The sequence below is a fragment of the Lepisosteus platostomus genome, chromosome 23, assembly GCF_059453375.1.
Source record: "Lepisosteus platostomus isolate fLepPlt1 chromosome 23, fLepPlt1.hap1, whole genome shotgun sequence".
NCBI classification, from domain to species: domain Eukaryota; kingdom Metazoa; phylum Chordata; class Actinopteri; order Semionotiformes; family Lepisosteidae; genus Lepisosteus; species Lepisosteus platostomus.
This window is the reverse complement of record NC_142633.1, coordinates 11419597-11434155: the sequence shown is the minus strand read 5'-3', so window position 1 is coordinate 11434155 and position 14559 is coordinate 11419597. Positions and strand designations below refer to the sequence as shown.

Below are 14559 nucleotides of genomic sequence, written 5' to 3'. Positions count from 1 at the left end.
AAACAGCAGTCACAATAAAGTCCATCCAAACTTACTGTAGCAATAATCAGAATTCCTAGGACAAATACAGTACAGAGATAGCCACCCATCCATTTCCTTACAGCTCCATGGGAGAACTGTCTGCCTTTTATTTCTGAAACTCCTCCCTCATTGTTACCACCCCACCGGCCTCCACAAGCATGCTGTTGCTTTACATATTAATAAGTAAAGAATATGTAAATCTGACAAATAACCGCAGCTCTTCCTATACAAATGCACACAAAGCTATTAATGTATCTTTCTATTTTCCTTGCCTAAATATTTTAACATAAGAATACACAGAAATCTCTATACTGTCTATAAATGGATGGGAGACTAGCTTTCCCCTCAGTCCACTAGAGGGCACTGTGGAAACAGGACAACAGACATCCAGTTACTGCTTCTTGCTCTGTCATTTGTGCTCAGACCTGAATATTGTTTTGGGGCAGGTGGGTGTAAGTAACTGCATCTTTTATATACCAAGCAAAAACATTCTGCTGCTGCAAAATGCACTTTGTACAACAAATAACCTCACAGCTTTTCTTTATTTTAAAATGAGGTTTGCCTAGGCCTTCTACAGTAGCAGAATGTATTTACAGGCAGTGAGAAGGCGCCCCATCACAACCTCGACGTTTCTATTGTTACCTTTTTGAAAACTGCTGGGTCAGGGAGGGCAGGCCCAAAGAAAGGGACATCATCTCGAGCAGTCACAGACACCTGTAAGGGAACCACAGCAACATCAGGGAGGGGATCCTGAGTAACAGCACCAGTAACACTGCCTACCCCGTCACAAACTGCCACTTCTTCCAGGACAACCTACAAGCTTTCAGATTGTTGATTCTTATTCTTACAGTATAAATATAAGAATGTTTACAAATTTGAGGCCCAGCTACCCTGTTTGGCATTTTTGCATTAGCTAATTCTAATACTATTTGATGTCAAGCGGCTGTTTCTTAAAGGAGACCAGGGAAGAAAATTGAATATACTGGTTAACCTGGGCCATACTCCCACGATCTTTAGTGTAAAAAGTGGCTCCTGTTCTCAGTTTTTATATGAGTTCCGCTAGTTCAGGTTTCACTGCTGCTTCTACTGCTGTATCATGAAAACTGGAGCTGAAAACTAAAGTTTATTACACATACAAATGTGAAATCACCAAAAGACACCTCTGTGCAGGTCCGAGGATGACTTTTATACTCCAGGATATGCCAGGGGTGTCCAATTCTGGTCCTGGAGGAGCACTTTGTCTGTTTAAAGGGGTATCTCTTGAAGAAGTGGGAGAAGCTGTTAAATTTCTCCATTTATCTGGTAAGTAGATTCAGTTAATTAAAAGGGGATGTCCAGACACACCAGCTCCCTAGGCCCAGTTTTGAGGTATACTGTTTTTCCCGGAGATTACATTTGTACCAAACTGAATTACTGTAGGGTACAGTTTTCATGATGCATGTCTTTGACTGGTTCAACAAACGTGCACAATGTATATGTACCATGGGTGCTTTGAATTTCTTTTGAAAATTGAAATTGCCATTTTTCTTAATATGTACCCACCATATTTGCAAATTCTAAGATTCAAATCTGGCGCTTGTACAAGAATGAGACTTGTGGATAGTTTCTTTCAAACTAACAGTGGCCATGTAGACAGCCACTGACGATTGCATTTGCTCTCACCTTCACAGTGCTCCGACAGGAGCTGAGGACTGACTGGAGGAGTGGCTTGTCAGGTATTAAGTGCGAAATCTGTGAGAAACTGGTTTTACCTTGTAAAGGGTGTTGTCAGAGCAGGGGTTCTCCACCTGCACCACGATGTAAGCGTGCAGGAAGTTGGACGCGATCATGTCTGGCACGAATGGCGTGCTCTCGTCCTGGAACACTATGGCCACGATGTCATTTCCTATGTGCCTCTTCCTCTGAAGCTATAAGTATAACAGAAACATTGCCATGACTCATCGCTCATAAGATCATTTTTGCACGCACAAAGTCAAAAGCTCCTGCAGAATACAGCGTTTATATTTTTATGGCTCTTCAGAGATATTGTCAGCGAAATATACCATGCAGGCACTCTATGAAATAAAGCCTATGGCTACATAAACTCCAGCAAACCGGACAGCAACAAAATTAAAAATACAACAATTATATGTGCAGTAATTTATGCACAAAATAATGGTGTATAATGACCTGTCTAAAATGCTAATGTCTTGCTTTCCTGTAAATGCTACATAAATCCTAGATGCCATTAAGCCCCTCCACTTAAGTGTGTCCAAAAGCATTTTTCAGGATAGTATATCAGGTCTATTTAGTGAAATAAAACAAACGTGGCATAATGAAATATATGAAAATTAAAACTAAGCTATTTCACAACATTTGTTTCTGTTCACAATAATTTACAGCACATTAAAAGACTTAAGAGACAAATCTTTAAGATCTAAGAAAACAATTATACAAATACAAATATAATATACAAATGCAATCTAGTGATCCCACTGGCAACCATAAACTACAAGTGATGTCTTAGTCATTACTGATGCGGAGCCTTTGATGGCATTTACAATTATTTTAGCTTCTTCTGAGTGTCCCTGGCTGCAGAACAGAGTAGCACAGGGAAGACAATGCTCTTTCAAGTGTTATTAGAGAAACAGTCCATAATACACAAAAGCCATCTAAAAGCACTCCAGAGGAGAACGGTTTTACCAAGAGTCTGGTCTCTTCTTTTTTAATGTTACTGTCCTGTCTTCCTAAATCCTACAATGAGATGATTGAATATCATCTCATCAGATCTGCTCCTCAGGTCAGGATGAACTCTACGTACAGTAAGTGTGCATGGGCGCTCACTCTCCTGTTCACCCTCTCTTGAAGAGATGGCCTTCCTAGCCAACAGTCTATCCTCTTGCAAGGCCACCTGCATCCTCCAGATCACACTTCTCAAGAAAGCAGGAGCTCTTCTGCTTGTGCGTGGACAGTAAGATGGGGTACACACACACACAAACTATTGAACTTGGGAAGACAGAGGCTGATTTGTTTTAAAACCAAGTTCCTTGTAATGCTGCTTTACTACAGACACCTGTTGCACTCTGATGTTGACTTTGCCTGATACCACTTTGCACACAATATATAACAATAATACCCCAGGAGCGTTTGCCTTCTCCACCTCATATTTACTGCTGGTGAGAATCCTCTGGTAAATGAGAGACTGAAACATTGCAATGATTAGTAGTGTATTGATCATGTCATAATTTAAGTTAACTATCCGCAGGATCAGATTACAGTTCAGGATATTCAAGGCAAGGCCCTGCTTACCACAGACCACCTGTTTCTTGCTGATCAAGCTAGAACTTTGACAAGTGAGAACTTTTCCATGATAAAGATCCAAGGTCTAAAAATGGAATTGAACCACTGTTACAAGACGAAATATAAGAAGTAAAATTAATGCAATTCCTGATACTGTAATAATTACAAGAGGCTAAAAGAAAATGACTTAATAATTAAGAATGGAAACAAAAAAATAAGTAAAGTACATAAATACTACCTGGCATACACACCATAAGGATCAAAAATGCCTTTGATAACAGTAAAGAAATCTTAGAAGAGAGTTTTTCTTTCATACCCAGGAAATTTGGACTACTGGTGAGAATGAGGAAGGGCTGACCTTTTCACCTATCATGATATTCAACTTCTGTATATGCTGAAGCTCCACAGGTGGTGATAGGAGACCTAGCACCAATTGGAGGAGTGATGTGTCTCTTGCTGATGTCACTGGAAGCCCACAGACACCCAAGAAACTGCAGGGGCCGCTGTTTCTTACAGAACTGTCAGAACCTTGGCCAGCTATTGTAAACCTCACCCAGCAGCACTTGACCAATTATCCACAGCAACTTGGGGAGCATTCACAGTCACAGAGACACGGCCCAGGCTTGAACTCTTGAGATCTGGGCCATAGGGCTCAAAATATACTCAGCGCGTGTCTTAAAGCAAATGAGCCGTCAACTCCCTTTCAAAAGCGAGGGACTTACTGCGGACTTACCATCCTCATAGGTAATAACAGTTAACTATACTGCCTGATCACCTGAAGGAGAAAGCCCTCCTAGGACACTAAAGGGGCCCATTTGCTCCTGGGGTCTATGGGGTCAGGTCAGGATACAAGGTCTTACCAACCCACCCAGCCAGATGTCAGTGTTTACTTACATATTCTGTGATTAGGACAGATGGCACTATAAATGTGGCAGAATAAAAACAACAACACTAGCAAGAACAGGAGCTGAGAGGTGGTATCATTACCAGTGCGTGCAGAACTAGCGGAAAGGTTCTCGGGATTAACCGAAGCAACACAAGTTTCACTTATGCAGTCATCTGCACTCTTAACGCCTTCTGTTGTGCGAAGAATGCGCTCTAATTAGCCTAGTGTGGCCTGTGACAGTTATCTGAGAAAGCTCCCTTGGGAAAACCAGAGCTGCACTGTGGCGGAGAGAATAACTGCAATCAAAATAAAGCCCATCACCAGAGATTATTCCATCGAGCTGGCGTTACTGGAAATCAGCCTGCCACCCTTGCAAGGATAGCAAGGGCATTTAGACCACAGCAAACGTTACATTTTTCCAAGGACACCAAAAAGCAATGTGATCATCTCTCATGTGACACAGAATTCTGAAAATATTCGAAAGAGGTAGAGAAGGGCAGTGTTCTGTTTAATATACATTACTCACTTTGTGGTTTACAGTTTGTTGCTGGACTATTTGCATTTAGTAATCTGCAAGTAATTACTAACTATTAACTAATTACTAATTATTAACTGTGAAGCCACAACTGATCTGTACATACTTTCTCTGGCAGAAACAGAAAACCTTTAAAAGGTTTACAGCTACTAAAAAGTAGTATAATTTCTCTAAAGATGCATTTGAGTAGAAATTTAAGATAAACCACATCCATTAGTTTCTACCTCTGTTGCTTTGCTTGAAAGTATATGCGTCAAAAGCATATACAGTATATGCTTGAAAGAAATCCATATTAGATGACAATTTGGTGAATATTGGTGAATATTTCTCAGCACTACTACCAAGTGATTGCTGACTGTGAGTAGAGCAATTGTCAGCAGAAACTCCAGTATATACTGCACCGCAATGTGATAGCAACAATCTCTGGGCCAATAAACCAACTTTAATAAGTAGGAAAGAAACCTTAGCCTTTTCTTTTCATATCTGTTAAAAAACATTTTATTTGAGTCAAACTCTTTATCCAAAGGTTGGGTCACAAGTTAATAATAACTTATGACTCAGATGTAAAAAAAATAGCATTACAAATTTCTGTATTAATCCCAGAAGAATTAATTTAAAGTTTTTTATTTAAATTAGGGACTATTAGAGGAGCTCTTAATTCAATACATTCAGTCATCGCAATAAATACTAATTGTCTGATAAAATTGAAAGTAGTTATTTAAAAAAAAGTGAAAGACTTATAAAGCTACTGAAATATGTCTTTTAATCAAACGTAGCGTATCTAAAACATTCATAGACAATGGTAGCATGTACCTAAAATGCAAAGTGCACAAATGAACGGCCCTTTGACAGAAAAGTCAATATTCTGCTCCCTAGCATCATTTGTACCCCGGAGTTACATGAGAATAATTAAAAGATAAAGCCCACTACCCCTCACACTTTGCCTTTCATTCTGGGGTAAGAACCTAGCAGGTTTGCTGCACCACATCACACTGTAACCAAACCAGTCACTGGTGACTGTGACCAAACCATAATCAATATATTCTTATGTGTGCTACAGCCTACAAGGAACGTTCTACCCTGTTTTTCCAAACTGGCACAAATTAAACTGGCATGAAGTCTTCTGAGCAAGTCACCTTTCTGAGGTATATCCCGTCTATGGTGGGATCACTATTTTTGTGATCTGTCCTCACTGAAATGTGGGGAACATACGTTTCAGAGTAATGAGAAATGCCTCTCTCCACTGCCTGCTGTGGAATTCCAGGATCAGCCACGCTTTGGGACAGCACTGCCCCACTGAGCCTTTCTAGTCCTGTAGATCCACAGAGCCTTCCATTTCTCGTTCCAGCTCAGCCCTGAATGACCTCATAGGATCCATTCCTCGCTGAATTAAATTAGCAGTTCCTCCCATTCAGAAGTCATTTCTCTTGGCATCTAAACCAAAAATCTGAAAAGGTTTAAAAGACCAGTACATTAAAGCAACTTCACAGAATTTCTGCCACATAATACTCTTATGAAACCTGTCCTTTGCATTTCTCTCAGACAATCTGAGCTACTTGTGACTCTGCAAAAGGCATAGTGTGAGGGGTTATTGATTGACCCTCTCTGTGCTTTCTCATGGACTTAGAATTTCACTCTTTTAACAGCCAGGCCGGGCTTCTTTTACTACCTGTTTCATTTTCCACAAAAAAGGGCACTTATCCTTGAACAGATATAAACCACACAACACAAGCACAGAAGGAGAAACAAGTAGGTCATTTACACTGTGTGCAAAAAAATATCAAAATCCAATAATGATATATTTAGAGTAAATGGCTCCATTTTTGGATTTGTTTTCTCTGCCTGGAGAAGTAATGTTTTTTTAGAGAATGTGTTCCAGGCAGAGGTGAGTTAAGTTGATTTAAGTGAAGGAAGCTGTAATATGTGTTACATGCAACGTTACAGTGCTATAAAAGTGAAAAACCAACATAATTACTGTTGTTTGAGGAGCAGTCTAGTTCAGTCTGGTACAAACAGAAATGCAGCTGAAGACTATGTACTGTAGCTGAAAACTATCAGTCAAATATCTCTCTGATAAAAGGGATTATAGCATTTTTATTGTGATGTTTTGCCTTCTGTTCCTTACCTGTTAATGACTACAATGTATCGTAAATATCTCCTTAAGGTCTTCCATATGGTGTTTCTATATAACAGAATGTAAATATCAATGTGACACTTTAGATTCCTATTGAATTATTTGACAATATCCATTTACATACAACTTTAGTTTAATTTATTTGAAAGATGAAGAACTAACAGACCTGAAAATCACCAGGCTAGCTATTCCCTAGAAGCTATTTTAACTCAGATGAACACCGTGTCGGCTTAAACATCTGCTTTCTGCCAATTAAAATGTAGTCTTTATTCCTAGGCTTTTTCCGTAAGGGATAAGGACAGGAGCCTGGTGCTGGTGTTGGATTCTTTTTGCGGGCCTCTGATTACCAATAAGAGATGTGCCCAGCTGACATGCCAGGCCTGTGCGGAGCTCAAGGTGCTCACCTGCTGCATGTCACCCTCGGTGAACGGGAGCTTGGTGGACACGTGGAACATGATCTCCTTGTTGCGGAAGTTGTAGTAGACTGACTCAGTACCTGTCTGTCCGTGGGTCACATCCAGGCCTCCTCGGAAACTGGAAATGAACAGAGAGGAAACCTGAGACTCAGAATCGCATTACATTCTGTTAGCCTTTACATTATTACTCTTTGAAAGTTTCTTTTTTTTCTGCTTGGTTCTAAATGCATCATGTGAGCGATCCTCCATTGTGCCTCCGAGCAATGTCTTCTCCAGTTCTGTTATTCCCTATACAGCTGAACCACACGAGAAGAAACCCAAGATCTACCTTTTGCTCATCACTGGTGGTGGTGATCCATCCATTATTACAGAGCTCCTCTCAAATAATGAGGAGCTCTGATGGGGAGGATCCCCGCAAGCCGGATCCTATCCCAAAGCAGGACCGAGCACACAACAACTGTACCCCTCCTTTGAATCAGTCACCAGTCCCTGGACAATTTGGAATATGAAATCAAGTGTAGACAACATGTCTTTGAGAGGAAATTGAAGCACCCGATGAAAACTCAAGGAGAACATGCAACCTCCACTCAAGTGCCAGAATCTGGAATCCAACCCAGGTCCCCAGAGCTGTGAAGCATCAGCATTAACCACTACACCACAGTAACACCCACAGCATAGTGATGGAACTATTACTAACTTAATGGTTGAGCTCCAGTGAACACATATTTAGCCATGATATTCAAACAAGGGGTCCACGGTGGTAGTAGTGAGACAAATATACAGGGATAAAACATGGAAAGTAGTGCCAGTGACGTGTACATGTTTCTGTGCTCCGTTAGAGACCCTACCCTTTGAAATCATGCAGCTCAATTTTCTGTCCCAGGAACTCTAGGAATTCCACAAAGGAAGCGCTCTCCTCGTTGTTCCCAAAGAGTTCTTCCTCCGAGGTCTGTAAGAAATCACACACTTATATTGAAGATGCTGCTAAGAGTGATTAGACTGGACACATTTCACTGTCACTCAAAATAACTCATCCCCTGCAGTTCTGTAGCATTCTGAATTGCTTCACTAATATTTTAAATATAGAAGTCTGGATCTGGTTAGATTATTAATTATTTATTTGGCTGGAGTTTTTAGCATTTGTGATCTTTCAGCTGGGCATTTTATTGAAGCAATTTGAGTGTACCTAGTTATTGTGCCAATGACAGTTGTTCTACTTATCATTTAAACCTAAAACGTCTAGCTTTGGCAGCTTTTGGAATCGAAAGCTCTAACCATTATTTCACACTGCTACCATATGAGTACAATGTTTCAACAGAGTAGTAACACTAGCCTACAGTATATTGCAGGTTAATGCAGAATTACAGATCAGCACATTTAATTGTATTTCTTTAATGAGATAAAACAGTAACATTTTAGTTCATGATTTTCAAATGCCATTTATAAAAGTTTTAGTAACGAATATATGATTCCACCCATACATTTCCCAAACAGCTTTCTCCAGTACAGGGTCACAGGGGGAGCCAGGGCTAATTTTACAGAAGCCAATTAACCAGCATTTCTTTGGACTGCAGAAAGAAACTGGAGCACCTGCAGGAAACCCGTGTGAACATGGGGAGAACATACAAAATGTATGAAGACAGCATGCCAGGAACTGAACCCAGGACCCCAGCGCTATGAGGCAGCATAAACGGATAAATGTGATAATAACTAACCTCTACTTGAGATTAATTTCAAGTGAGCAACAAACAGGTATGTATTAATACCTGATTTATTCAACATTGAGAAAGTGTAACTTTGCAATCTCTACACTGAAACAACAATCTTGCAGTTTTACCGAGTGTGCAACAGATGTGCTTACCTGTCCAAATTTCTGGTAGATGACTCCGAACTTGAAGTTATTGCTGATGACGTGCTCATCAAAGGTGACGACGAGACGTGAGGCCTGTGCCGGAGAACAGAGGGTTAATTAGGGAGCATCAGGCTGAGCTGTGGTGAGCGAACAAGTGCACAGTTACCAGGACAAGTACAGGAGAGCCACTGGCAATTACTGATCATGAGAAGGAAAGCAGATGGTGTCATAAACTTGATGGAATTCTGTCTCAGAAGGTTTTATGATCAGTTTTATCAGGGTGCTAGATCTGCCACTGTATCAAATTATCTTAATGGTTTACTGATTGGTAAACCTAGAAAATGTCAGACTAATAAAACTGCAGCACTTACAAACTGAATTTACAAAAAAAGTAGGTTTTACAGCAGACAATTTTCAACAAAATGTTTTGCACTTATAGATCGCTGAGTGTAGGTAACAATGTAATTTAGCTGCAGTTGGGAGGTCTTGCAAATCAAACTGGATCTACTCCTAATATGTATGTTTGTTTCTTAATGAGTGTTTTTATTTCAAAATACATTTTCAGTTTAAGTCATTAAACTTGAATATATTATCCTGAGCTATCGTTTAGGAAGATGTGCTGGTCTACAGAGATCTGGATGGAGTACTGGCACACAGAGGATATGATGCAAGACCTAATACTCCACATTTAGTACTTTTTTAGAATTGTATAATGTTAGCATGCCCAGAGGGGTTGGGCAGCCAGTTGACCTTGGACTCCTAGAGGGTTTTTTTCTCCTTACAGAGGAGGTTTTGTCTCCTCTCCTCCATTGTCTTCTGGCTTGTTCTCTGTTTTGAGATGTCATGTACTGTCACGCAGCTTTGTTAAGTGCCTTGGGGCAACCTTGTTGTGAAAGGTGCTATTTAAAAAAAACAGTAGTATAAATAGGTTTTACTGCTTTTCTTTTAGAAGATATTTGTACAGCAGTAGCTATTTGTACATCATGCTTACCATTTTGTTATGCATTTTGCTTTTTGCAGACAGTCCTTGAAAGACCAATCCCAGCTGACTGCAGCTAATTTACAATCAATCTTAGACTATACAGGGGTCAGTGCACTCTCTACTGAGACAGTGAATTTTCTCAGGAAGCATTTTACAAACCTTTGGGTACAGTACAGGATAAAATCTGTCCACATTCACCTCTTCACAGACGAGCTGTCAAATTAAGAACAAAAACATATTTGTTATAATAATAGCATTTTTTTTTAATAAAGTAAAATGTATTTTTTGTAGATTTTCAGTAAATATCCACAAAGGTACTTAGGAGCACAAACACCCAAGTCCTCTGGATTTTATTCTGAAAATACCTTTTATGACATAAGTATGTTTAACCCATGAATGTAAGCAAAATAGCCATGACTTTTATCCAACTGACTTTTTTTAATGACTTCACAGTCACAGTCACAAAGAAAGATTCTCATCTGCATTAACTGTCCCGAAAATGCTTAAGCATTTTGTCACAACGAGTCTCTGAAATTTTGTTTCTAGCGTGAAATGAGTTCTTATTGAGGAAAGGGTTGGGATTAGTCGACCAAAGCGGTCTTGTCTCCTGGCAACACAATGACCTCCTGACCTGACCCCCTACTACTTCCTCCATGGATTGTAGTGCTGTCAGTGAGGGATGTTCCTTTCTGAGCCTCCTGCTCGGGGCTGAATTGCCCGTGATGTGTTGAAAGATTAGTGGCTCAAAGATGGGTGGATTAGAGTAGTTCTGTTTTTCGTTTTCTCTCCCGTGTGCTGTTACAAGATGTGTAGCAGTGAGCCAGGACATGAAAATACACAACTAGCGATTGCAAATTGGTATGTAACAAAAAATAATTAGGGAAAAAATTCTTAGAAATAAAAAATAAATATCTGCCACAATAACTATTTCTTCCAAGAAGAGAATTTTCTGGAAAGTCTGTTATTTGCCTCTCAGGATTCACAAGTCTTTGGATACTTTAAACACACATATTCCCACTTCATTCACTTCCTGTCTATATTCTTTATGATGGCTTTTATTTGCTGTGCTTGCCTCAGGCTATTTTAATGTTTGGAGATCATTAGTATAATAAATTACCATAATGCACAATTAAAATCACAGGGTAAAAGGACAAATAGGATAAGCAACGACAAGCTTTTGAATTAAAAGGCGAGGTATTGCTACATGAACGGAAATCAATTGTCTTAACTCAACTATTCATCTCTTTGTTTCCAGTCTTCCTTTTGTTTCTGTATAAAAAAGAATACATTAGCAGACTATGGCAGTGCTAACAGAATTACAGGCGCTTGTGGGTGTCAATAGATTAGATATTTAAATTTCACTGTGTATGCCTCACCTCTGCGCTGGCTCCTGGCAGCTACTATGAGGAGCACTGTCAAGAGCTAGTAGGCCAGGTTTTTGAGCTTTCCCACTCAGACAAGTGTGAAACCTGATTCTACATGCCAGCAGCACAGGATCAACTGTATCCGATAGGCAAGCTAATCTGCACCCAGGAGATGTTAGCTGAGAACAGTCAGAGGCAGCTGTCCATTACTGCACACTCTCGCCTAACCTGCACCCGGATGTATAGAACGTCTAGTGCAGTACTGGTGTTCAGCTTAAATAATATCAGGACTTTACTGAACGCTCTTAAATACAATGGGTTAAAAAGAGTTGATTTTATTTGACCTTTTTCTGGTTAACAAAAATAGGCATTAGCAAAATATACTCAGAAAAATACATTTATGATAGTTTTATGGACCCATTCCAATGCTAATGTGCAAGGAGGTCCACTGAGATCCAGTGTCAGTTAAGTAGGTATGGATATAAGTTAAAACTCTGGGTGAATTTCAATTCTGCAATGCAGGTCATTTAATTAGGGAGTATACAGGGTGCTTCTAAAGCTGGGAGGCCCTATTCAATCAACTGTATCATTAAAAAACTAAACCGTGTGAAGTAATGAAAGTTGTGCACGTTAATGTGTAACTAAAGGACAAAATCATCAATCATATCCCACTAGTTGTCATGAAATGTAAGCCTAGGATACACAACACTGTTAGCACCTCTAATGAAGCATTTGTGATAGTTGCTTGAATAGATCTCATAATTCTATAAAACCCTGGTTTTACACCTTACCTAATCTTACTAAGGACAGGTATAAAATCTACTGTATTAGGGAGCTGCCTATTAGGGAGACTCGGGTATCTGTGATAACATGCTATGATAAAAATCAGGATTAATCCTTCATTTATCAGGCAGTGCCTTTCAGGATCTAATTTATCTGGAGGTCCCGTTTTTGTCCCTGTGGTTTAAGGCTTGTTAGATTTGACTTGCTCCTTGTGACTTGCTTCTATGCTCATTCATTAAATGAGGTTACTGACTGGTACTGTGTAATTCTGAGTCTCAATGGGGGCTTTTAACCTGTTACACTGATTAAAAAGTCACACTCAGTGGTTGATAAGTAGCAGATCACTTACACCTTTAAGGCAGGATATTCTTTCACAAGACACAGAGATGATCAGTTGATCTGATTCTTAGGAATTCCAACCAGTAATGAAGAATGTAAAAAATACAAAAAGAGATCATTTATCCGAAGGTCATAGAAACAAATGGATCTATTGTACTGAATTTTGAAGGATGCAAGTATAGGGTCTCACTATTGTGCAGTGGTTAGCATAGCTGCCTTACAAAACACCTGGGCCCTGGGTTCATTTCTGAACCTGGGGTGCTGTTCGTATGTTTTCTGTGTGTTTTTGCTGGGTTCTCCAGGTTTCTTCCACAGCCCAAAGACATACTGGTACGTTCATTGGCTTCTGGCAAGATTGGCCCTGGTGAGATTGTGTGTGTATTGGAATGGCAGCATGTCCAGGGTGTGCCCGGCTGTGAACCCATTGCTTACTGAGATAGGCTCTGGCTCCCCTGCAACCCTCAATTGGATGAATCAGTATGAGAAGCAACATAACAAAAAGTAAAATGTATTTCTGGCACTCTTTTTCAATGCCACTTTTATGATTGAAGAATTTTAAGAAATGTTAATGACTCTTCCTGAAGGTTCAGGGTTCAGTTGCCTCCTAAGAAAATAGTAATGTGGGCTTTGGCTAAACAGTCAGATATTCAAAGACACCAACGGTCAGTTTGCAAGTAGTCAGACTGCCATGTTCATGAACGCCCTTACACCAGTTAGAACAGGAGGCCTATTTGCAGTGCAGCTCAGCTCTTTCCTTACCTTAGCCATCTGGACAACATTGGGGAACTCTGTGAGACAGGATATCGGGATTACATCATGATATGTTTTCATCTTAGTCCTGAAAAACACAAAGTACTTGGTCAGTTTTCTTGTTTTTTGTACTAAGTTTTAAGACTGCGTGTAAGGTATTTTTTTTTTACCTCTAGGTATCAATAAGATTTTCAGTTGATAATCAAGAAATATACAGTACAGGAGATGCAAAGTGGAAAAGCAAACAACCTCTGAGCATTAGAACATAATCTTTTCTTACAAACTGATATATTGCCCGCAAGTTACGAAACAAACATTGATAAAACCAGAAAAGATAAGTATTTCTGGTGCAGTTTAGTAGACTGACGTTCATTCTTTTCAGAATAAACAAATGTTTGACACTTCAACTCACCAATGTCTTTTAAAAACACAGAAGATCTCACATCTATTGTAATTGTCAATGGTATTTGTTTTGCCTTTTAAAATCTCTCAAATATTTATCATATGTAAGGGTTAAATGGTGTGATAACGTGGTAGATGCTGTGCACAGGGCACTCAAGACTTCCACATAGATTCCCCCAGCACACACTGTACCAGATATATACTGTAGCAACAGGCTTTCCTGATAGTTACCTGGTTACCAAAACGTCATGCTTCAGCTACACTTCTCTTATCTTCATTGCTCTTGAAAACAAGTGAGGTCATTTCATTCAGTTGTGTTCATTTTGAGCCATTAATGAAAAGATTCACACAGATTTACAGAGCATAATCCATTCACACTTATTTCCAGCTGGGATTGGAGCAAATCAGGGTTCAGAGGCTCAGTTTGGAATGTGGCTGTTGAGAATGGCAATGCTAGGAAGAAGGTAACACTGTAACAGTTTCTGTGAAATTAAACCAATTAGCAAACCCCATTGACAAAGAACTGCATGTATTTATACAAAGTTCTGTTTTATGAAGTTCTATATAATAATAATTACATGCTATTATATAGAGCCTTTCACTGCAGATGATCCAAAGGTATTTTACATACAGTACAGGTAGAAACCCATTTTATCCACTACTTAAGTGCTATTGATCCATGCCACTTATAGCAGCAACCTGAATTTCCTCAGAAGTCTTCCATCCTTGTACTGACCAGGCCCAACTCTGTTTAGGGTCTGAAATCTGACCAGATGAGGCTACAAGGTGGTAACCATGCTACCAATGTCCATTTTG

At 39.6% G+C, this 14559-nt stretch overlaps 1 protein-coding gene across 23 annotated transcripts in view; it reads right to left on the bottom strand.

The window, feature by feature from the left end:
- Positions 1 to 14559, bottom strand: part of LOC148642033 (rap1 GTPase-activating protein 1-like) — a 233997-nt gene that overhangs the window by 19049 nt on the left and 200389 nt on the right. For all 23 annotated transcript variants that reach the window (XM_088617477.1, XM_088617476.1, XM_088617463.1 and 20 more), the window contains 7 exons: positions 13351 to 13429; positions 10265 to 10318; positions 9133 to 9216; positions 8120 to 8220; positions 7260 to 7389; positions 1773 to 1928; positions 664 to 735 (listed from right to left, as the gene is read on the bottom strand). In XM_088617477.1, the coding sequence (XP_088473603.1) occupies positions 664 to 735; positions 1773 to 1928; positions 7260 to 7389; positions 8120 to 8220; positions 9133 to 9216; positions 10265 to 10318; positions 13351 to 13429 (676 nt within the window). The remainder of the gene's footprint in view (positions 1 to 663; positions 736 to 1772; positions 1929 to 7259; positions 7390 to 8119; positions 8221 to 9132; positions 9217 to 10264; positions 10319 to 13350; positions 13430 to 14559) is intronic.